This window comes from Thunnus thynnus, chromosome 16 (assembly GCF_963924715.1).
Source record: "Thunnus thynnus chromosome 16, fThuThy2.1, whole genome shotgun sequence".
Lineage (NCBI taxonomy): Eukaryota > Metazoa > Chordata > Actinopteri > Scombriformes > Scombridae > Thunnus > Thunnus thynnus.
The window spans coordinates 21,198,269-21,223,975 of NC_089532.1; the positions used below are offsets into that span (position 1 = coordinate 21,198,269).

The following is a 25,707-nucleotide window of genomic DNA, read 5'->3' on the forward strand; positions in this document are numbered from 1 at the left end:
CTGAGCTTACGATAGTACAACCCTTTATTCTGTGAAACTTAAACAAAAAAGACAGGCCTCTCTAAAGATTACAGCAGCACATTAACCACAGAGTGAACCATGAAATTGCTTTTTCCCCTCCTGCAGTGTTGTGACTCTATAGTGGTCACTGCCAGTCACGGGAAAAGGTGCACGGGCATTAGTGTTACATCACTGATAGACAACAAAACATGGAGGAGCTTAGCCTACCAATTCAGATCAGCTGACCAGCTTGGACCAATGGTAAAATAGGCACAGGTATGGCGGTGAGAGGAAATAGCCTCTGTCGAGATAATAGGTAGTGCTGTTTTATTCGTCAAAAAGAGTCAAGTTTTTTCCAAGAGAGTCCAGCACATCAAATTCATTGTGATAAAGAGGGTTTAGAGGGCTGTCACATTGGAAGGAAAGGTTAATTCCGTAATTATTTCAGTGTGAAAAATAAATAATATACCCTTTGCCGTTTCCATCATTTCCTAATTCGCTTGGAAATTCATTTTCTTTTCTTTTTTTTCACTCCACCTAGCCCAATTCAATCACTTGAGTTCATCTGTCTGTGTTATGCAAATCTGAGCGGCTGAGATTGAACCCATTTGAATACCTGGTTCAGCTCGTGAGCGGAGAGGCTGATAGAAAAGATGAATTCTTCCGTTTCAATGTGCCTCCCTTTTCACCCAGTCGTGCGGTATCAAGGCTACCTTTTTACATGGTGCTCTCATTTATTTTAGCCCATTGCACAATGCTGTTCTGGCAGTCAAATGTATGAATAAGGAGAGGGAGTCACTCTCTCTCTCTCTCTCATGCTCTACGGAGAGGCGTAGTCTGTATCTAAGATCATGGACACTAGCAGAGAGAGTGGAGACGGGAGAAGATAATTTTGACGAAGCGAGAGGGTTCATTTGGGGATGAGGATTGCCTAAATATCCTCAATATCTGTCACTGACATTTTTTTTATATATATAAAAGAGAAGAAAATCAGTTTTAACTGTTTTGTTGGTATATCAGTGGTTTGCTGGAATTGGCAGCTGGCAACATGACGCCCTGTCTCTCTGGTCAGGGTTTTGATTGACAGCCAGCGCGGGGCCTGAGCAGAGCTAAGGCTGGTTTCTTGGAGGCATGCAGACATAACACTATTATTCCAACTTATCCCTAGGAATAAGTCCAGGCAGCCAGGGGCACAGCGGGAGGCTAATAGACTAGCCCGCAGGAGCCCCCCTGAAGCTTGATGCATTGTGTCAAGGCCTTGTCTACTTCACGCACATTAAGGATCACATGCCACAATTTCACAGTACAGCAGGGGGACCGGCCCCCATCCCAGGCCCTGATTGGCCAGTGATGGATGGTGTTGACAGTTACAAGCCGAGTACCAAGTGGAGCAACACAAAGGTCAAGGTTGAAGCTGCCAGTGTGGTCTGGTTAACAATGGAAGGTCTCCATGGTAGGAAAATGCTGTTTATACTAAACACTAACTATGCAGCGTGTTATATGGGTACAAAGGGCTTTAGTCATTTGAAGCCATGGTTTTTGTTAACCACAGCATTTAGCATTTAGGCACAGGGCTACTAAAATCCCTGAGTGAAAACATAATGATCATTAAAAAGTCTCAGAACAAAAGACAACAAAACTGGCAGGGAAAACTGCAAATGGATATTTGCATGAGGAAACCACCCCGTTCCTATTACAGACAACAGTGGCCGTTATATTCTGTGCACCATCACTCTGAGAAGAGGCGAATAAAACAGTTGTTCCCACTGCAGTGTCCTGCAGGAGTGAATTTTTTCAATATAGCACTTCAGGTTGAAGACATTTCTCCTGTCATTTTCCTCCAGTACTTCAGTGTAATTCTTTTTTTCTCTCCCCTCCATTTTTTCCCCGGCGACTGCAGTATGTGGCAGTCTGAATTGTGTGTTATTACCCAGCAGGAGACAATATCATTACCACATATTTGCTGTCAAGGGTCTGCAAAGAATGGTGCTGTCTTGGGCCTCAGTGATCTAACAACCTCACACAGGGCTCCAGAATTACCCACTCCTGGCTGGGGGAAGTCAAACACTACCAGTTAGAGAGGGGAGTGAACAAAAGAGAGGTACCCTCTCTCTCCCCCCCACATCCCCCCTTCTTTCCCTCTCCCTCTCTCGTGAAGATAGAAGGGGACACACCTCCTCTGCGCAAAACGGAGGATGCTATTCTCCCGCGCCTTGATAGAGATATATGTTTGGTTCAAGTGCAGAATGATATGAGACTGCAAGGTAGATGTAGACGGGCTGTATGTATGACAGTCTGTAATTTTAGATAAAGAGACAAATTGTAATCTCTGCGGTGTACTATTAGTGTTGGACGAGTAGCTCATAATTACCAGCACTTGTATCAAGTTTTTTTGCTTGATACTAGCTCTGAAATCTGTGTGCAGAAATAAGGGGACAGAGTGTCAAACTGTGCTCAGTCAATAATAATGGAGGTGTATACAAAATGTGTCAAGTTTCTTTTCCGTTTCCCTCTTAACGTATCACATTGTGACAGGGGTTTCGGCATTTTGAAACATGTAGATATGTCATATAATGTCTTAGGAAAATAGCTTCAGAATGGACAAACAATCCCTTTCATGAAAACTACTATTCAGACTTTGTAACAATGTCTTTCTCATAAGACAATTAGAATTGCTATCATTTCCGTTGACAGCGTACAACAAACAGACCAACAGTTTATGCATACTGAGTGACAAAGCTATCTATTTTCATTCCGGAAAACAGGCAATACACACTCTGGCAATTGAACCACAAATGAGGAGTGAAAAATTCAAACTTCCTCTCCCATCCACCATCATTTACACAAGCCATAGAAATATTTGATTGCTCTTGCATATCTCCTCACACTTAAGGAGGCAGCCAACCAACACACAGCCACGTAAACAGAGTCTGGGGCTCTATATGAGCCTATCATTTAAGAATCCAAGCGAATCATGCTTGCAAACAATCAGGAGGGAAAAGAAAAGAAACTCGGTGAGAGGTTATTCTTCCAGTGCTTTAAAGGTGTGAACAGAGACCCTTATATGAGATAAGATTTGGCCATGCATCCTTGATACACCTCTGCACTGAAACAAGGCAAGAGTCCTTGGTTTCTCACAACAATAGGGGCCAACACTTAAGAGAGAGACATTCATATTCATGAATTAAAGATCTATAGTGAAAAATTATGAGTATGCAGCTTTATTTTTCTTCGTAAGGGGTGGAAGGTTTGAAACCTGCAAACTATTTGAATGGCAAAATCATGTCGACTATTCATGGTAGTAACTCAAAAAACAATATATCCAGTATTGTACATTTCGAGTACACCGTCATATCAGAATTTCTAATAAATTAATATTGATGAAATGTAGTGTCCTCATAGCAAAAGAGAAATTTGAATACCAAGAAAGAAAAGTCATATGAGATCAAGCCAATAAAGGAATGGTAAACAACTTGATATTTCATAGTAGTGGAAGGAGGGATTTTCATCTGCAACACAGTTACATTCACTTTATTCACGGGCTTATTACAATTTAGAGTTTAATTAATATCATGTTCCTACATTCACCGTTCTGCAAGTGATATACAAGATCATGCATCAGTCAGATACGGTATCTGACATGATATTAAATTTGAACAGTTACACCTTACAAACAGAGAGCACTCAAAGACATGAGCAGATAGGGTGATATGAAAACGTTTTGAAATCGTTGCCACTAAATTAACCTGATTCTAATAGGATTTGAGGTAGATAACATGGAAAATTACTGTTTTCTTTTCAAGCCAATATACAAAATGGAAGCGCTACAAATTGATTTCTATTTCCTCCCTAGATGCCCTCCCCCATCCACACATTTTCATAATTTGAGATGAGGCGATACGGCATTAATATTCCCTATCTTATCTTGTCACATCCTGAAATTGTTGGAGAGGATATGATTAGCTGAACAATAGCATGAGAAATGCACTTTATGAAGGCTATCCAGGTTTTTATGACAAAGAGAGTGGAGAGGTGCAGGATGGGCCAGGAAGCAGACACGATGGCAGTCAAATGCTCTCATTTCTGGATCTTGATTTGTCACAGCAGGCATTCAGAAGAGCCCAGGATTCGACGATACATGCATGCCCACCGGTGTTGGCCATTCACACATGATTAGCATTTTATTATTGTTTATAGGCCATTTAGGAAGCAGGAAGACAGCCCCGAGCCAATGGTGCAAGGAGGGCTCCAAAGCACAGTGTTTTGGACTGGTTAAATGCACCATTAAGCCTTTTAAAATGAGCTCCACCCGTCAGAGACTAAAAACAAACGTGGCTTTCTGGCTATCAATGGGCACCACTTAGAGGAAACAATGCCCTGTTGAGGCCCACCAGTTTCCTCATCAATGAACATCAAAGATGAATGAGCCCTGGCTGACAGCTTTGTTTTGACTCTGATACCCACAAAGCCCTGCTCAATATCATCCTGGTCCTGCTCCTCTGGGCTGCCCTAACAGGTGCGACCCCTCTTCTCAATGCACCGTTTGACAAGACCATGGACGGGCAGGGGCGGTTGGGGGCTTTGGTCCACATCCGCCTTAATCCATCCTACTATAAAAACACTTTGAAAAACAAACGTTTGTTTGGCCAAAGTCAAAGCCCTGGAGCCTGGGGCTCATCCGTCTGTCTGCCCAGGCTTTCCCCCCTTTATTCCTGGCCGTTTTTGTCAGAGCTTCAACTCTTCCCTGCTCATTTGGACAGGACATTAAACAAGACCCGAGAGGATCTGATTCCCAGCCATTTCCCACAAGAGGAATACATACAGTTACAACAGCCAATTGTTTGGACTATGATAACAGCGCCTGAAGAAGAATAAAGAGGAGGAAAAAGGAGGAGAGGGGGGGGGGGAGTGTCAGCCAGTCTCACAGACCAAAACATTCTGTAAACAGAAAAAAAACAACCACTGGCATCAAAAGACGCAGAACGCGGATCAAACCTGATTATCATTCACGTTAGTCTTTAGATGGGGAGCATTTTAAGCCGGTTAATTTCTGAGCTCCCCCTTTTCTGCAGTGAGAACTGTGCGTTTTTCTGCCAGTGATAGGCTCCCACTACTTCATGGGGAGATTAGAGCTCCTCCACTCAGGGATATAGAAAGGCCTTCAGCCTGGCAGAGAGAGAGGGAGAGCCAATGTTGAGCATTTTAATCTAGAGTCACAAAGATAAGATGCAATGGCAGATCAATATGTGCTCTATGGTGGCAGCTCCCTGAGAACTTGTCTCTCTGACTGCGTGCTGAGAAGCCTTTACCCTGTGTGCCCCATGGCTTCATTTCTCCACAGACCGGCTATCTGTAGTGACTGTCTCTCAGTGACATCTCACACCGGGGCATGTTTAACCCCAGACGCCACACAAAACAGACAGTGAATATCTAAATAGGATCGCCTGTGAAATTTGCAGTGATAAATCTCTCCAGGAATCACCCAGTTTGAATATTTGATATCACATCTGTCCTTGGCTACCTCAGGGGGCGAGGCAGGTATGATAAGGGATATTCAGAGGAGTGATTAGATAAAAGAAAGCTAAATTCTTTTTTTTGATTGTGAGAGATGCATTGCAATGGTATTTGCAATCTTCCATGTCTGCGTGACTGAAGTAAAGTGTATAGGTAACATTCAGGATGCCATTTTTACTTAATTTGCTCTCCTTTGCATCAGTGCGGCATTCCATCATTCCAGTATCATCCGATGCACTGTCAATGTTGAGGGAACATAAAAAAAGGAAAAAAAAAAAAGAAAATTCTTCTATGCTTTTGAGATTCCTCATGCTGAAAAGTGAGACACCTTGAACTCCCTTAATTTTCAGCCAGATAAACTGCTTCCACAGCATGCCATTATGTTTTAAGGAGACAGAAAACTCTCATTCGCATGCACTCATACAGACATCGTTAGCACACACAAGTGGGTTACGACTTCTCTCTTTCATGTCGGTTTCCAGCAGCCCACATCCCTCTGTGTTTATCCCCGTCCTTCACATTTCAGCTTCCTGCCTCCGATGATGCTTTTGACATGACTGTTCTAAACAGAAACAGATCATTAAAGGGAAAAACGCAAGGTATTGTCATGTTTGTTTGTTTTTCATCCTGGGCAGCAGTTCAGATACGAAAAAGGGCTCGGAGCCAAACTCAGCCCTGACAATTCACAGCAAAAAAAACCCAAAAAAAAACAGGAAAGTGCTGAAACAAATCTGTATTTGTGAGCACAATACATGTACTGTAAAAGACAACTGCAGTGTTTTGGGTGAGGGTGGATGCTGCAAGTTGCTTGGGCGTGCGTGCGGGCGCAGTTGCACGCGCGTTTGTGAGTGTTTGTATGCCCGTGTGTTGTGTGACAGCAGACCTCCCTGAGGAGGACTAGCAATCACTCCATTCAGCATCTGCTGCCACACAGCTCATATTGTCATTCCCCAGTTTAAAGGAACCTTGAACGGCTTCAAAGATCTTTTCAAAGCCTTAATCCTAATAGGTCGCGGTTTGTTCTGTCACATCAAAAGGGGGAGAGAGGAGGTAGGGGGAATAATGCATCAGGGCTGGCAGAGATTCTTAAGGGCGGAAGATTGGCAGAGGATTTGCAGTGCGGGGAGGACTGAAATCTGAAATATCGGACACAGAATGCCTGCTGTAATAGATATGAAATAGGTCTTCTCAACAGCATGAAAGGCTGACATTTCCAGAAAGTTTGTCATGAGAAGGCCCTTTTATTCCCCTTCGTCTATCTGCGTTTGTACTGCCACCTTGTCCATAGTGGAAATTCGCAAGTGTCACTCTAACAGGTTATAGAATAGGATTGGACATTTTAGATTTTTTTTTTTCCCACCTCTTCCCTTTTTTTATTGAATGTTTAGTATTTCCTGTGAGAGACCAATTGAGTCTGAGCCATTTTAGAAAACTGCCTTCTGCATGGCACTCAAGTTAAAAATACACATTCAGCACTTGTTTTCTGACCCTTTGTTGTAGCCAACTGAATAAAAGTTCAGCCTTAATAAAAGGTCCTTTACCATTTCCCGGCCTTATAATATCTTATTACACATATATATGAATCAAAAATATCATTGGAGGTATTTGCGAGATAAGAACGCTTACTTGATAAGCACATATTGCCCTCAGTGTGAAATGCTTCGGTGACACCGGATGATAAAGTTCAAATCAAGTCTGCCAAAGCATATAGTGGGTGTGAGACGTGCTAGACCATAAGTGTCACTTATGTGTTTACTCCTCACCTCCGTTACACTTTATCAGCTCTGAAGGTGTCTCTCATGCATTTCACCTGATCGACTCGGCAGACAAAGAGATCTGGCCCGTGTTTCAACAGTGCACAAGTGTCCAGCTAATTAGGTGCTCATGGGAAACCGAGCATTGATTTTCTGTCAGCGTGTCTGCCCCCCAAAAGGAAAACAGGGCCGTTTGTCTTTTTCTAATGATGCACCATGTGCCATTGATAACAGTGATAAAAACAGGCCAGGGGTTGTAACATAAGCAAACCTGAACACACTATACCCGTGGGAACCCATATATAATGATGGCATTTAATTGTATGTGTATGGGGGTTTTAGGAAATAGGTAGACTGTGAGTAGGGAGAAGTAAACAAAGTTTGTCGGGGATGGAAATGGACTGAGTTGTCTGACAAAAAACATATCTTTTCAGCTCTGTAAAGGCGTGAAATCCCTCTTGTGCTTGTTATTTCACACTCCTGTGGCTCCAACTTGGGCCAGTGGTGGCACGGTAAACAAACAAACACATGTGAATTCACGCAAACCACACACACACACACACACACACACACACACACACAAGTACGCACACAGTATACTGAAGAGAAGGGATTTTGTCGGAGAACTTACTAATGACCTCACATTTTCAGGATCTGAGCTCACACAGAATATGAATCCTGGAATCACACAAGATGTTTTTGCAGTTCCAATGTGTCCTCATCTTAGCATTACATCTCTAGCATAAACAGAAGCATAATCTATTTTTCTAGAATCATAAAATAGCCAAGGATGTCATCTACTCCCCATACATTCTCTCTGTGAGGTGGGAAACATGGCTTTGCTGAGCACACAGAGAACTGTTATGTATAAATAATGGTTTCAGTATCGTGTTGGACAGTGTGCCAGCCACCTGCTGATCCAACCACACACAGGTAGAGCCAGCCTGGGGTGACACAGGGCTGTAGACATGGGCATTCAATCTGCCAGCAAACTAATCAGTGAAAGGGATGAACTCCAAGCTTATCAGAAGGGGTCATGGATGTAGGTGGAGGAGGCAGCAGTGGGAGAGCAGGGATGTTTTGCACAGCCACAGCAGGGTGACACGGGCCCTAGAATGGGAAAATTCACAAATCTCAATGTAGGAGGTTGAAAGAGCACAACCCTCGAGAAGGTGAAGGAAGCTTTGCTGCCTACCACCCACACATTACCTGAACATGTCAGAGTCTGGTGCTAACACCTTCAGCTTAACTATGATATCATGAAAGCCAGGTTCACTAGCCTTGCAATGGATATCTGGCAGCTATATTATTGGTAATGGGAATTTGGGGGTCTTAATACGGTGTCATAATAGCGAGCGGTGTATATGATGACTTTAAAATGTTCGATTAAGATTTGAAAAAGAGATCCCACCAGAATTACAATGAAACACGTCGAATCCAATGTCTGGTGCTACAGGAGCATTCTTAAGTATTGCATTGTCTCTCAAGCACTCCCCTGTTAAAAACAACAATTCGTTTCGCCAGATAAACGTCTGCCTTTGAAATGCAAGGCCCCACGTTTGAACAGTTTGCCTTTAAATTCAAGAATGTTCTTTTGCTTCCGCACAGTGATGCGCCGTTGAATGGAGGCATTATTTCAGCTCCTTAACTGATCACCGCTGGAAACCAGTCTGTATCAGCATTTAAAGGTACAAGACTGTAATTTAGGAGGTAATTTCACATCTTAACAGAATCCAATTAAAAGCATGGACATTTCAATTAAACATCCCCTGGCTTGTCGCTACAGTGTCACACCATAAGTGAAATTGGAATCAGATTACGGGAAGAACCTGAAGAACTATTTTTCAGCGTAATATGGATCACGCATTCCAGATAGAGACCCCTGTCATACATACTGCAGGGGGAAAAAAAATAGCCTTTCTTTGCCAACATTAGTAATTTAATTCTCCCTCCTTATTAATTTCACAGCAGATTACCTGAGAAGATACAAAATGCTGTCAGCAAAGAGTTTTAATTAAGTATGGGGTATGTTGCAATGAGTACCTTATGTGAAACTGCTGCCTTATAATGCTCTTGTTTTAATTACTTCAGAGTGCCCCCTCATTAACCTCTGTGGAGATGTGCTCCAAACTACAGTGTGCATTACAAACACTAGACGCAGAAATTGCTTATATCCATACACACAGCTTTATTTATACTGTTACAAATAATAAGTAATGTGGATAATTCAGTATAGGAACACAAGACATGTCCTCATCTTGCTGTTTTGAATATTGTAGATCTTTTTTCAGAATTTCCAAAATAAAAGAAACAGCCAGTATAATTAAGGATATTGTGCTTTGAACTTAACCTTGGTGGCTAAGGGCACTATGACGACCCCTGGTGGGAGCTGTAATCTTAAATTATAGGCTCTTGTTTGTGCATTATTTCTAGAATTTGTTGTTAACAAATGGCACCAATTCTTCCAATATAATCCTTCTAAGAGTGGGCCCAAAATATGTTTAATTAATTAAGTATATTTTAAAAAAATGTACAATATAATTTTTCATGAGTATTCATCTAAATAGGCCCTTGAAAATCCATAGGTAGTATAATACCAAAAAAAAGGTGCACAAAAAGCAACCTAAAATCCAAAAAGTGTTAGATACTATGAGTCTGGTTGAGTCAAACACAGATTGAGTTTGTTTCATCATTTCGTTTCTTCGTAGCTCATCTGTGTCAAGCAGCTGTGGGTGGTCTCACAGCCGGAAAATCAGAGGCTCTGTGGACATTTTTCCCTTTGATCCTTTTCATCCTGAAGTTTCTGAATGGCCCAATATAAATTTCAAAAAATGCTCAGAAAGTGGGCTCCTATTCACAGTATGTGGATGGATAACTGTGCCACTGTCCACCCCAACACCTTAATGTGGTTTAACAGGATACATTAGCTTTTAATGGCACTTAATTGTACAAAAAGGAAATCCATAACCACATAAGGAGAAAAGTCAAGTATTTCCAAGCTCTTTATAAGAACAATTTAGAGCAGACAAGTGCTTTTCAAACCTTGGATTGGAATCAGTCCGACAGGCTGGCCGTGAGAGGAACGGTCTACATTTGTAAGGCTACAGTGCCACCATTTGGTCGTGAGGCCCTCATTTCACCACCAGGGCCTGGCAATTGTCAATTCTAGGCCTGTATAAAAAAGAATAAATTATTTTGTTTTATATTCTGGAAAATCCCATTTTGACATGAATGATCTCATAAAAAAATAATGTCACAGTTGGAACCATAATTGTCCAACCAAGCTATGTTCGAGAAAGGAGTGTCTGCCTCTATAAAAGACTATAAAGTCGAATTGTCTTAGCCTACAATATATGATCTCAAAAATTAGCTGGACTAAAAATAATACTTCCAGGTGCAGGACTAGAGAGGGAAGAAAAAATTCAGTCCCATTGTTATTGTTGATAGATTATCACAGGTCCATGCCATCTTAGATAATGAGCAATAACCTGCACTTCAAGAACAGGGGAGGTCTGCCCAGAAGGAATGGTGATTACAACCAATTAAGACTGATGACAAAGCACCAACAATAACCCTGTGTGTGTGTGTGTGTGTGTGTGTGTATGTGTGTGTGTGTGTGTGTTTGTGTGTGTGAGAGCTTGTGTTTTATTCACGCATCCTTCCAAACTACCCTGTTTTGTGTAATCAACATCTGTTGTGACAGGCAACCTCCTCCTTTCTCAGAATGGCCCACTTCAGATAATGAGTGTCATACCAAACTGCAGGGCAAAGGCTGGTTTTACTCCTCTTTTTTTACTCTTCCTCTTTGGCCTCCGCTCTCACTACTCTCTGTTCCCTCTGCTGTCATTCAAGATCTCCATTGTGGAGAACCTTGAGAAAGAGAGGGAAACGCTCTCACAACATTGTCACAGCTCAATATGTGGGGGTGGTAGATGAAATCAAATACATTCTTGTCTTCTTAATTGAGAATATAGGATCCTATACAGTCAACTCCTAAAAACTGCCAAAACATCCTTGTGAACAGCTTTATTTTACTTTTAATTGAGTTATTCAAACATATGTTACTTCTTATTGAGATTTCTCTTGCATTTTCTATGGTTTCTCCCTCCTGTCCTGCTGCATTTATACCCCTTTATTTGTTGACCAGAACAATATATGTCATTGTTAATCAAACAATTAAAACAAAACAGAAACTCAATAAAAATGTGTAGCTTGGTTTGGTTGTTTGGTTTATTTCTCTCAGTAGCCATACCAATGGTTTAGGCGCCATCTCCTGGTAAAGTCTTGGTAAATTTGGTCATCTTCAGGAGGGCAGGATGAGTCTCACGTGATGTTTTTGTGTCTAAAATGAATAGCCAATATCTCTGTTTCTTTATTATCATCTAGAAAACAAAGTCTAAAAAAACAAAAATTACTAGATAATGTAAGATGTAATAATAATGGACGGTGGCGCTGTTGGTTTTATTTCTCTTTATATTAGTCGACACTATCTATCACTAAGTCTGAAAAGATTTCTCAGTCACAAACTTGAATTCCATTTAAACTCTACAGTCTGAGCTCTGTCTTCAATGAGATGTATCTAAAATGTGTAAATAAAATAATTTTGCCAGCTTAGCCTCAAAATTAATTGCCTGCCACAAGACAGATAGGTTCAGACAAGCGAAAGTGTGAGATTGCACGGAATGTCAGTCTAACGAATGCATCCAATTTCTTCAAACTTAAGATTCATCTCAGAACGTAAACACTTCTTTTTTTTTGTTCTTTTTTTTCATGATGGAATTTGCTGTCTGCACAACCATGTAGAACAAATCATTTTGAAAATCCATTAAAGTACACTGAACTCTGTTCAATTTGGCATAACCCTAAGTTTACTTGAACTGCAGGAGAGCTCTTCTATTTCATAATTCCCTTGTATTCTTATAGTCATTCATGAAAAGCTCCAGTTTAGAGTGTCAAGTGTCAGCGGCTTGAATGAGCAGTGAGGCTCTTTTACCTTTTTCTTTTTTGAAAGTTACACCACACGACAGTTTGAATATCTAAAAATACAGTTCTCTTTAATCTGAAAGTTAACTGGGAGTCCCTGGGTCATTCATAGCTACATTGTTAAAATGGGTGAACTTACTTTGACTGTAAGAATTAGTGGATAGACACAAGAATATTTCTAGGTTTTAATTATGACAGGACCAGTTTTCTCAGCTGGAGTAAACTACAGTAAGATATAGTGAGGGCAAAGGCATAGGTGTGTATTTTGTATGGCACTAGTCATGCTACAATACAGTATATTGCTGTTTTTAATAGAACACTGGATCTGATACAACACAAGACCTTTTTCACAGAAGATATTTTAACTTGTCATAGTCACCAATAACATAAACGATGACTCTGTTCCATTTAGATGTCCCAGTACGCCATGTCAGTGAGCCAGCATGTGACCCTTGTGCTTGTAATGCTATGATAAGTCCACATATCTGCAGTAAAAACTGTCTATGCTTCATTCAATGACAAACTTGAATGAACAAAGTTAAAAATACAAAGGTGCACACATCTTTTTTTTTGTTGTTAATGTATTTGCGAGTAATGTATTAATGACAAATGTTGTTGTCCAGTTTCTTTTCATGCAACATTGTTCTGCTGTTGAAGTGTGTTAAAACATGCATTATAGTTTGATTATGGGAGTCTATAGTGAGTGTCTTCCCTTGGAGTAGCTGAAAGAGACAGAGCTGAAATGATTAGTGAATATGTTGATTTACAGAAAATTAATCAGCAATTGTTTTGATAATCCATCATCTGTTTAAATCATTTTTAAGCAAAGATGCAAAACATTCCCTGGTTTCAGCTTGTTATATGTAAATATTTTCATGTTTTCTTAGTCTTCCATGATATTAAACTACATGTCTTTAGGTTTTGGTCTGTTGGTTGGATAAAACAAGCATTAAAAAAAAATTCCCAACTTGGTCTTTGGGAAATTGTTTTGGATGCTTGTTACTGTTTTCTGACATTTATGGACCAAACACTCAAGCCATTAATTGAGAGAATAATTGTCAGATTAATAGATAATAGAAATTAACCAACTAATCACAAACTTGTACTTACATTCAAAGAGAGTCACTTTGTGACTCTTATGTCTGTCCTTTTCATATATGCATTTTGTTTCCAGGGATTTATGGGAATAAATTAAGTATAAAAAAGATGTATTATTTAAGGGTAATTTGGGAATATATAATGTTTATCCCCCATCTAGTCTACTTTAGTGATTTTCTGTTTCAAGACACCAGAGGGCGCTTGGGAGTTACTACAACTACCAGACCCCCAACCTCTTATTATCAAATCTCCGTTGCATAAAGATCAGACCTCTCAGGTGGTCTAGGGCAGGTCTACTTCCTGACCCCAGAGTCAAAACTAAACATGGAGGAGCAGCATTCAGTTTTTATGCCCCATATATCTGGAACAAACTCCCAGAAAAGTTGAGATCTGCTCCAACTCTTGAGCTTTTCTTTTATATTAAGGCTGAACTTTTCTGTTTGCCACCTGCGATTGAATCAGTTTTGAGGCTTTTTCATTCATTTCTTGTTATCCTGTTTAATCTGTCTTGTTCTATTTTAGCCTATTTTTATTTTCTATTCTCTTAGATAACTATTTTTAATTGCATTTAAATGTCTTTTTCTAATCTGTTTCTTTTACATTTTGCCTTGATGCCTTTTATGTTTTATATAAAGCACTTTGGAATTGCCTTGTTGTTAAAATGTGCTATTATAAATAAACTTTCCTTGCCTATAAATCTCTGTTTTAGACTAAAGCTGGCTGCCAGTCGTCTTCAATGTAAAGTTTAGTGGTTCAAGTCCTGTTAGTGCGATCATGTGAGTCTTTCTCAATTTCAGAAAAGCTATGGGGCTTAAAGATTCAAGATGTTGCCACTCTTGATGTTTATTGCGAAATACTTTGGCTGGGAGGCTCCATTACAGAAAAAAATTACATTTACAGCAAGTAAATATGTATAAAAAAGACATATAAAATATAACAACACATATAAAATATAACAACAAAATATAAAAAGTTTAGCAAGTAAAGTAAATCAAAGGTGAAGTAATTCATCCAAATGCAATCATCCAAATACTGCTGGAAATGCAAGGTGAAACGGTTATAAACAAGGAGGCGTATTCATACAGACCTAATGTGACCACTCCTCTCTGTCAGGCTTCCGTGTTTACACACCCACAAAAAAAAAAAAAAAAAAAAAAAAAAAAAAAACAGGACACTAGCGGCGGTCGGACGAAATGTTTACCGAGCAAGCATAGAGTGTTGGTGAGGAAAGTGACAGACACACTGGAGGCTCAGTGTATGGTGAAAACACAGGTGATTTCGGCTTCCACGGTTGCATTTTTACAGCGGAATGTTCACTCGAAGGGGGCATGGAGACGTCAAGAAATCTACACAGAAAGTTCTGGACCCAAAGAAGGATGTACTGACCCGGCTGAAACACCTCCGGTCACTGCTAGGTGAGTGAAATGTCACAACACTGGGCTTTTTGATGCTGCATCGCCGTTGCTTAGCTCGACGAGCTAACGTTAGCTAGCTGGCATCAGGCGACAGCTAACGTCAAACAAGGTTAGCTGGCTGTCACTGCGTTTACTTAAAAGGAAGCGAGCTGACGGGTAACATTTTTTGCAAAAGTACTGGCTTTGCAGTTTGAAGTGTTTGCCTACACTCCGCCTGTGTTCATTGATTTATTTGACGTAATAATATCAAACAAGTCAGTGTGATGATAAGGCATGGAGGCTAGCTACTGTGTGAGCTAGCTCCCCTTTGCGGCTAACTAGCCAGCCAATGCTAACTGCTGCTGCCTTGTCAGGGCATCAGTCGATGAGCAGCAGATCAGATGCCCACCACAAACCATTGTTTTCATTTAGTCCTTTGTCATCCTGACTGTTTCAGGAAACGTAGTAAGGGCAATTCTCTAGCTCAAAGCTGGGGGCAGCGTTTATGTACTTCAGCTGAAGTGAGAATAAAACCTTCTCCCTATTCACTGACTGAGCTGCTATCGAGTTACTCTAATACCCTAGAGATATTTGATTTGAAAATGATGAAAAATCTTAATGTGCCATTCTGGTCTCTGCTGGCCTTTCTTTCTTTCATCAGACAAGGAAGTACAACGTTTATGACCGTCATAAACCAGTTGTGTAGCCCTGTCTTCTTTCACTATGATAATAGTTATGTTTTACACATAATGGAATCTATCATCAATACACTTTCAATCACTCACAATGCTCTAATGTATCTATAGTATGGTCTAAATGCTAAATCTACTTTCCAAATATCTTTTAGTGGAAGGCAAAAGACATGCATGTAAAATTGTCAATGTCCATTCGTTCTATTGACTGAAATCAGTTTACATTACTAAAGAAAAACAGTCCAAACAAAACAGAACTCATAACTTAAGTGTTATTTACTGTACGCAGGTACAAATCTTTCATCGCATCCCACTAGAGTAGACTCATTTCTTACACCCCAGATGACCATTAATAGTGTTGGTGACTGGAGTGTTATGTAGGCGTAACAACTATTCTCTAAACCAAAATCGGGTCAGTGGGTACTTTGGGGAAAGTGTAGAGCGAAAGAAAGTTGTCAAGAGGGAATTGTGGGGTATGGAAGAAAACTGCAATTAAAATTATAAGTGCAAACTATGATGTGCTTTCTTCCCAGGATCTCAGTCAAAGTAGGTCAGGACTCTAATGCTCTATGCTCTAAAGTATTGCTCTATATCCTCAGACACATTTAGTTAAGCTTGTCTCTCGTAAAGATTAATATAAGTAATGTATTTTAATATGTAGTCTAATCAACTTGTCATATTTGTGCCTTGAAAAGACAAAAAGGTTTCTGCTTGACGTGTGTCATAGAGATGAAATTGATATTATGGTAATTATTACAATATTATATCTTTGCATTTGTTTGATATTTACCAAAATATTCAAAATAGCATCGTGTACAGGTGTAGTGTTTTCAAAAATACTGCATGTAGGAATCCCAAATAGTTCAAATTTAATGCTGTGACTGGTTTTGACAACTTTCAACATAGATTTATAAAGAACTGTGAACCACACAAATTTCACACAGCTGCACTTCAAGGACAGTTAAGACACTTTGAGGCAAAGCTCGACAGTGAAAGGTGTTGCAGTGGGCATCAGCAGAAAGGAGGATGCGTGCCAACTTTTTCATTGTGATATGTTTGCTGTTATATTGATTTCTTGTACAGAGGCAGCAGTACCCCTGTGTACCATCTGTGCCAGCCAATATCAGCTTAACAGTAGCTTAGAAGTGTGTGAAAAGGTGTTAGAAGTTAATATGGTTAGATTTTTTTTTTTTTCTGATTTTTTTTTTATGGCACACCTTCAATGTCAAGTCTAGTACAGCCAAAGTGGAGGTCAACACAGAGCTCTGGCAGTCTGCATGTCCTCTGTGTTTTTCTTTCCCTCATGTGCAGTTAAAGATAAGGCCATTCTGTTTGTCCAGCAGCTGATAGTAGGGTTTACGTGTTGATGTCCCTCAACCTCCCTGATTTCACCATGCTTTCAGCTAAGGAAGGATTTCCTCCTGGTGCTCCTGGTTCCTGTGTGGACAGGAAGGAGCGACGAGAGATGGGATGCTTTGGAGTCACACAGTACATTGATTTGAGGGGAAATACAGCTTGCCTCTTTTCATTGCTCACAGTGTTTTGTACTTTATGAAAATGATAAAATTCTTTGTATCAGCAAGAGAAGCATTCACCCTAGATGACTGTAAAATGTCAACAGTTCAAGTGTATTTCAGAGCCATTAAACAAGATTAATGTAGCCTGTGATGGCATAGGATTTACATTATATGTCAGCCTAAATGGCTCAGACTGTTTAACCTGCATGTTCAGTTTTTAAATGAGAGTAGCAAGTGTAGTTTTCTGTGATTATTAACCAGACAGATTTCTGTGCAAATGTTGCACAAGTAAGAGTTATCAACAGCTTGTTAACTTTGTTTCAGGCCTCCAGATGCATCTTCCGTCAGGCTATATGAAGTTTGATTAAAATATTGTGCAAGTTGTGTCTCATTGTGTCTGTGGCTTTGTAATACCACGGCCAAAAACATCTAGTTGTAGTGTCAGTCGGTATTGTAGTTGAAAGTACGATCTGTGGCCTGGGCTATTTTCAGAGTGGCCCTGTATTGGTTTTCTGCTCACTGAGCAGATCTGTGGGATAGAGTGTGAAAGCTGCTGCATGTTAATTTGCTGGTCATGCCTGGCTGGATTTGGCTGAGGTTGTTAATTACAGGAGCCCAGCAAACCACCTGATCACTCGCTGCTTCTCTCACTGGAGGCACAGACGGCTGTTACTCTGACTCTTACCGGCTCAAAGTCATTCTCATGCTCCTGCCCCCCCCCCACCACCCCCCCCCCAGCTCATTCTGCATTCACTTCTTTTGCATACCACTGCTCCAACCCCTCCAAAAATAAGCCTGAAGGTGATGGTCGAAATGCTGGCGTTTTAATGTAGGAAATCCATTTTTTCTGGGGGGAATACCCGTTTATTCTCAAAGGACGTATTTCTATTTTCAACTGCTCCCTCCACAGGGAGGACAGAGCGGCAGGTCAGCTGCGGACCAGTCGGTGCTGCTGGAGTTTGTAGTGTTTCAGTGTCCAGCTCAAAGATGCTTTGCTATCCGATTCCATGATTGAAGGACAAATAACTACATCACCTAATCAGCTTGGGGGGGAAAATCATTAGTAGGTACTGTTTGTTTACTCTTGTTCTCTTACAACTGGTGTCAACATGCTCAGCTTGAAACTGTCAGTGAACTGCATAGGAACAACAGTGGCGGTGTGTGCAAGTGTTGTTACTGATAACAGTCATGTGACGTGTGTTTGTTTGTGGGTGTAAGTGTGACAGTTTGCAGCCAAAGGTAATGTTTTTTTGGGTTTTTTTTTTTTTGGTAGGGTTGCTCTGCAGTCAGAAAAGAAGAAATGAAATCTAGTGTAATTACATCTTACTTTTGACTGTGTGTGGGCTCTTAAGTGTTGTTGGGGTCAGAGTCAGCTGAAAGCACAGCCGTTTTTATGAGGAAATCACAAGGTGAAGCAGCAGAGGAAACAATGAGCACAACATTGGAAAGGCTCTCAAGAAGGTCCTCTGTGTGGCTGAAGAGAAGACTGAGATCACTCGACTTCTGACTCTGCCCCTTTGTCAAACACTCAGGATAGACTTGTGAATAACTTTAGTATCTTACCATCTTTTAGCCCACACACTGTGTAGGCATGACAGCAACGCTGAATGGCTTTTCTCCAAGTGTAGTTCAAAATAGCAAAGGATCATAAATGTGTTTTATTAACTTTTTAGGGGCATTTTGAGGCATTTTGTCTTATTTCCTTTTAGACTATCACACACTGAAATTGCTAATATGTATACAACTATATATAAAGGATAAAAATACACAAGTCTGCTCTAATTATACTTGGCATCATGCAATAACAAATGTGCATTATTTTCACCACATTTATTTGCAACATTGATACAGTAACAATCAAGTGTCTCGCTCAAGAGACCAAATTCACCGCCCAGTCACAAAACCTATTTGAATCAAACCATAAGACCAGTGTGATTAAAGTTGTGTGAGGAAAAAAAGCTAAATACAGGACCCAAAAAACCACAGTTCATTTATTAGGTTTTTGACATTGGTGAACATAAAAAGACTCTTTAAAGTCTAAGTGAAAACAAATTTATTTAACCACCCCATTGGCCCAAATATAAAATGTCCCTGATTTTAGTCTCCCCGTCACCTTTTTGCTACACCTGTTTTTGGATAAAGACTGTGAGATAAACACTTAATCTATACCTGCGGTGGTCTGTAATGCCTGATCGATTGTATGTAAATTGTCGTATAAGTTTCAGTTAAAATCCTGAAACGTTAAAGATAAGCTCCAGCAATTTTAGACTTTAATGCTGCATAATACACACACAGAATTTGAAAGAGCTTGACACTTTTCTTCATGGGTAGAGGACACAAAAACATCAGTATTTAGGCCTTTGTCAGTGACACTGCTAATAGCAATTAAAGAAAGACCGTGAGCCGTTTAAGTTAAGAGACACTTAGATGACCATTAACAGGTCTTTGTGATGTGGTCTATTATGATAACAGCTTCTAGCATTATGATCCTGGCTTTAAGCATTTCAGCTCTTGCCCTCAGAAGATTTGAAACAAAGAAATGAGGAATGAGGCAGAGAATGAGCTGTACTAAACATTCACATTAAGGGATAATGTAAGTAATATAATAGTAAACTGTGAGATACAGCTTTAAGGACACAAAGTCAGATTGACTTTACTGGATGTTATGGTTGTGTCTCTGATTAGATCATTATTCAATGTTGCAGTGTCATTCACATTTCCTGACCAAATTTACCACCCAGTCACAAGCCAACATATACCAATACCCATATCTGTGATAAGCCAGTACAGGCTGATAATATTATACTGCTGATATCATTTAGGTTCGACTTGAGGAATCTGGGTTTGCCTACATATCAAAATCAAAAGGAAGGCTGCCTAACTGTTTGTACTGACTGCCTAAAATTCATTGGAAGGAGGGGGGAAAAAAATGAACACAACACATCACACGCATAGACGTCCCGTCCCCTTTCCTACTTAGCAAGGAAAGGTTGGATGGTAAAATATGAGGACCTCATCATTTTACGAAAGATAGAAGGAAGGAAGTATTTTCGCCGGCTCCCGTGAGGCTTTGATAGTGTGCAAATGGTGAATACTGACAGGATGTGTTGTTTAATCTCTGGTATAATGTCTGCAAACCTCAAGGACGTATAAGATTTTTAGAAAGACCATTTTAAGAAACACTCCGACAGAAACATCATGGAGTTACAGATGCTAAAGGGCCAGAGGCTGGTTAGGAAAGGAGGTGAGACTTCTTATATAACAAGCAGCATTAGTCAGAAAGCTGATCTGTCCACAAACTAGTATGTTACTGTAAGCTTGAGTTGTTTTTTTTTGTTTTTTTTACAGTTGGATTAATAAAACTGTTTACTGAGGAAGTTAGGTAAATAGCTGCACGTGCTAAGAATAAAGGGGGGAAATTAACTCTCTTACTCAGGGACTCAACTTCTGTCTACTCTTATTCCTGCTATTAAGGTGGCATGTGTGTGGCTTCCTCTAAACTGGCAGCAGCTTCAAGATAAGCATTCAGCAGTATAAAGAAGTCCTGTGCCACAATCCCTGGGCCAATTAGAATTGCAAACTATGCCACGATAAAGCACAGTACCAAGCTATGACATATTATATTTATTACCGGCGCTGGAACAACACACCTCATAGCGTCTGATGGGCTCTTCCTGGTATTGTGCGGATTCCGCAGCGCACTCATAAAATGATAATGGCTATTTGTCAAATCAGTAACATGTCTTGTCACTGTTAACATACAGTTAAGAGATTCAGCAGGTATCTGGTTATGGTTATGCACAGGTAATAGTACAATGGTCAGACACTGCATAATGGGGCTAAATGTCTGTGTATTTGAATTGTCTGTTGCTTTGGTATTTGCTCCAGAAGGCCAGTTGAGTGTTTTATTACCAGTCTCCATTTACCATCAAAGAGAAGACTTTGTAATGGGTTAGAGCCTTAAATCAGATGGCAGTTAAAACATGTCACTGACTTCTACAAGGAGGTCACATGACATAAATACATGAATCTATGTCACTGTCTCATGTCCTTACTTATTTGCCCTGGAAAAAAAAGAATGTCACTTACTATTTTATAACTTTTACTTACTTTTACTTTTTTAACCTAATATTTTATTTCTTTGTCCATTATATCTAGAAGGACTTCAAGCTATCTGATTTTAAAATTAGTTTTTATTAGTCTACTTATTGAAACACATAACTCAAAAACATAGTTAACCTCCAGGATGTTTTTATTTCTCAAAACTGTACAGAAAACATTGGTAACGTTCTTTGTCTTGTTTTTCTGTTTTCAGTCTGTGGTATTACTGTCATGTGTTTCAGAGCTCCTTTAAAACCCCAATTTCAAATATGATATAAATCACATGGTGCTGAATGAAAGGCTTTTTTCTTTTAGCTGCTGGCCTGCTGGAGAGCTAGAGATAGGAATACACACCAGTGCTCTGTGTTCTGCGGTGGATGATATCTGTGTGATTTTACACAGCACATGAAAAACCAGTTTGTCTAGTTATACTGTTTACCTGTCCTGCTTTAATAAAAGCCAAACCTAGCCCAAGACCTGCAGTTTATTGTTGTACTGTTTCTTATCAAGAGCTAATCTCATAGTGGATTTTTATGTTTTTATGACACTTTTCTTAATGTTCAAGCTCCCGTTAATCTGCTTTGGGTTTCCAGGTTTAAAGCCAAAGGAAAATAAACACTTAGCTTTGGCTTACTAGCAGCTTACTACAACAGAGTTGTTACAGAGCAAATTTGAAGTTGGCAACACCTGTAAAATGTGTTATAATGTAGGAAGCGGATTAAAAAATCTTTACAGTACTAGTCAAAAGTTTGGACACACTTTCTCATTCAACGCTTGACTGGTAGTGTATATATACACTTGTTCTGTTTTTCCTCTAGGTAGCACATTTGTCTTTCTTTAATGTGTTCCCTTCTGTGAGCCACCAAGTGGTTAAACTTTTCAATGAAAAATCGACCTCTGAAAATTCTAATGCAAACAGAGTTTTAAAGGGGCAGTAGAGCGTCAGCAGTGTGGGTAACATTAGGAATTGAAATGAACTTGTGCCTTTTGACTACTTATTTACTTTATGATAATTAGGGCCGGTGTTTCTTCATCTTCCCTTAACTCAAATAATAAATGCTTTAGGCCTGCCTTTCTTTCACCACAAACTGTCTTTCACCAATACTGTCTGTATTTCACCATCATAAATAAACAGACAGAAAAAACCCAAAGTCTCTTGCCAAAGCTGCACCTACTGTACATATCTGACCTGGTGTTATGGTGAGTTGTGAAACAATTGGAAACAATGGAGGAACTTACTATCTTGCTTCACTGTAAATTGAAACTGAATTTGACTTTGTTCGGACTTGATCTTCAATTTAGCAAATTATCAACCCTCCATTTAAAGGACAAAAATGACTAGATGGAAACAATCGACAGGAAAACCAAAGTAACCTTTTCTGTTTGTAAAAGATGGGGATTTCTGCTACCTGAAAAGTGAGAGTGAAAGTTGCCAGTTTAGCAGCTCTTCGGCGCTAAGCTGCCGAGATAAGCCACTCTCTAATGTGTGAGCTCAGACTGGGATAAGGTCAGGCTTTGCCAGTTCTACCATGACTGTTTCACACTGTGCTCTGTGAAGACCCATAGGCCCCAATCTGTTACACAGCTAGACGCTGACTGCAAGTCGAGAGGCATTCACGCAGCGTTTGGCACACTGGCACCATAATGAAATTATGTGCAACAAAAGTGTTGCGAGTGCTGGAAAGACCCTTTTCATAATGATTACATTTCTTGGATTTGTTTGAATGCTGTGGTTTTTACTGAACCAAATCATAAGTAATATGATGACAGTCTGCTGTAGCATCTATTCTGAGCATCACATTACTTTTTCTTTACAAAGCTGTTGACATTTCATTGTATAGATGGGCACACCTTATATGAATTGTAGATCATGCTGTGCCTCCGTTGACTCCGAGCTTGGCTGCATTGCTTTAGCCTGACAGTATGTTAATCATTCTCTGTGAATACATTGCTCAGAGAGGATGACATACGGCACGGCTAAGATAGTTATTGATGGTCCTCTCCGCTGACTAGCAGTGGCAGCTCTAAATCAGCCAGCCCACTGCAGTGTCCACAGTTGCCCTTTGCTGCACACTGAAAACTTTATAAGCTAAACCATCTCATGAAAGATGAGTCTCTTGTCAATACTGATAGAGAAAATAAGTGAATTGGCTCCATTCAGCCCCCTGATAAGGAGCATCAATTTAGCCCAGTGAGTGCTGAATTGTGATTGACAACTGGAGACTGGCACAGCTTGGAGCACATTTAACAGTATTAGAAGCAGCTGTGTGTTATCAAGGCCTCAAATGAGCTTCATGCTACCTGCTATCTATTGTAACTCTGTCAATGGCATCATGTGACAAACTTGCTCTCCTCAGCTGGTTTCAACAGATTTATGGTTAACCTCCTTTTCACTGTGGTCTAATGTGTGACACCTCACCCGGCCATGGGCCGCAGAGCACTGGCTGTAGCTGATGTGACTGTTTTTCTGCATATGATCCTTATTTTCTTTTGTATCAGCTTGTATCCTGCAGTTGTTGTTCTGTTTTTTGTTGTTGTTGTTTTTGTTGTTGAATAAAAAAAGACAAGACAGCACATAAAATTCAGTGTGAATGTGCTTGGCATAAAGAACAGAGAGTTTCTTCACAGCTAAGGTGTTGACTCAGCTAAACAGTCTGTCACTAGTAGCCGTGTCAGCTAACTTACCTTTTTTACATTAGTGATCATGTTGCATAACTTAAGAACAAGCAGCAAAAAATGTAAACAAAATATTTGTCTTGTGTAACTTTCTTTTTCTAAAATAGTTTTTTTACAAGCCAAGCAGGAATTGTCTTATTTTTAAACAGCATGTGACTTATAACTTAAAACTTTTACAAAAATAAATCAAAAAACAATAATAACTTAGGAACCAGTCAGTATATTTGTGTTGTTTTTTTGTGTGTGTAATTTTTGAATGCTCCCATCAGTGGTTCTTTACTTGCCCACTTGCCTAGCTACCTTCAGTGTGCCTTTTGGGGTCTCCCTCATGTATAATCCCCACCATAAAAAAAAAAACTGTGTGTAGTCAACCATTTATGTAGGGAAACACCATACATAGTGCATCCATCAGCTTCCACATTAGCTACCACCTCCTTCTCTTCTACGATGTGTTGGCGCCCTCCAGGCATCCCTCTGCTGGGACCCTTAAAGAGTCCTCTGTGTCTTTTCTGAACATACTGCCAAAGAAAACGTATCAGTCTTTTCTCTCTCCTCATCTCCATTCTGGCAAGAATATAGTGCACCTGCAGTGTTAGCTAGCTAATGCTAATGAGGGTGAGTCTGATCAAAGGCCTGATTAGACTGTGTTTTGAGTATGACATGGCATATTAATGATTCTGCTGCAGGTGTTATAAATGGTATATATTGTAAGTTTCCCAGGGGGTTAAATATGGTTTGAACATTAAATGTGGATTCACTATTACTGCATGTGTTTTATGTTGAATGTGTTTGAACAGGGAGTTGTGGGCAGAGTAGCCTGATGTCTGGTTTTGATTGTGCAAATATACCATAGGCCTCAGCTGACTAGATGACCTTCACCCGCTTGGCTAACAAGCTCAGTCTCTTCAGTGCTTGCTGGGCAAACCCAGTTTAAAGTCAGTATATTAGAATAGCAAGCAACAGAAAGAGACACTAATTATTCATTAGAAGCTTAAAATTATAATGCGTCGCCCACCAGATGGACAGTGTCCTTCTTTCCCTGGTTATGTGAAGTTGTTATGCACCAGAGGCATGTCATACATAATACTGTGTGGGACTCAGTCGAATCCACCCTTTTACCCTTCACCCCAGAAATCACAGAGATAGACCCTCAGTGACGCGATGACATCTGAACTATCAGAATTTGATGTTTATCCAGTCAGAGGTTGGAAAATAACGGCATAATCTTTGCACTTTGACATTTGGGTGGGATATTTTTCCTTCGAGTTTTTTGTGAGAATGACAGCGAGCTGATAATATCTGCCTCCATAGAACATTTTTCAAAGGATGCTGTGATTTTCTGCACTCCAAAATATTACATTATGGCCCTCAGCTCGAGCTGCATGTAATTATTTTCCAGCTGGTCTTCTCACTTGGGGGTGGAACATCTGCCCTTCCCTGACAGTTAACAGGAAACGTATCACAATGGAGAACAGTGTCATCCAACCCAAACCTGTCAAGGCTGGTCTGTTTGACATGTGTTTATTAAATCCACCAAAGAAGATTGCAGGTCTGTGCATCATTAAGTTATTACAGTCAGTAGTATCAAGACCATTGTTCATACAATTTTTTTGGTCGGTTAACTATAAGGCTGACTTAATTATCCCCTTGCAGGATAGTCAGTTTACTGTAGTCTAGGCAGCTGATGAGCACTGAGTATGTAGCTTCAGTCAATAAGAAGTAGTCTTATCAGATTTTACAACAAAATTGACCCCTGGTTTGTTCTGTCACTGAACTCGGCTGGGTTTTCTTAGTACCCCTCCATTTTATGAGTTCTTCGCCACTCCCAGTGCTTGTGTGTGTGAATAAGATCATTAAGTGTCGGCCCTTAACTTTGCTTCCTCAAACAGAGGGTTTATGAAAACAAGAGAACCAAGCTATCGGTTCATTCTGCTGCAGCCACCAGTGTTAAAACCACAAGGTTTCCTCCCACCATGCC

The 25,707-nt window shown here is 40.1% G+C and overlaps 1 protein-coding gene across 5 annotated transcripts in view; it reads left to right on the forward strand.

Annotated features, from left to right (window-relative positions):
* The first annotated feature begins 14,327 nt into the window (after positions 1–14,327).
* The window catches only part of ralgapa2 (Ral GTPase activating protein catalytic subunit alpha 2), a 95,768-nt gene continuing 84,388 nt past the window's right edge, over positions 14,328–25,707 (forward strand). For all 5 annotated transcript variants that reach the window (XM_067615298.1, XM_067615294.1, XM_067615297.1 and 2 more), the window contains exon 1: positions 14,328–14,764. In XM_067615298.1, the coding sequence (XP_067471399.1) occupies positions 14,659–14,764 (106 nt within the window). In that variant the 5' untranslated portion in view covers positions 14,328–14,658. The remainder of the gene's footprint in view (positions 14,765–25,707) is intronic.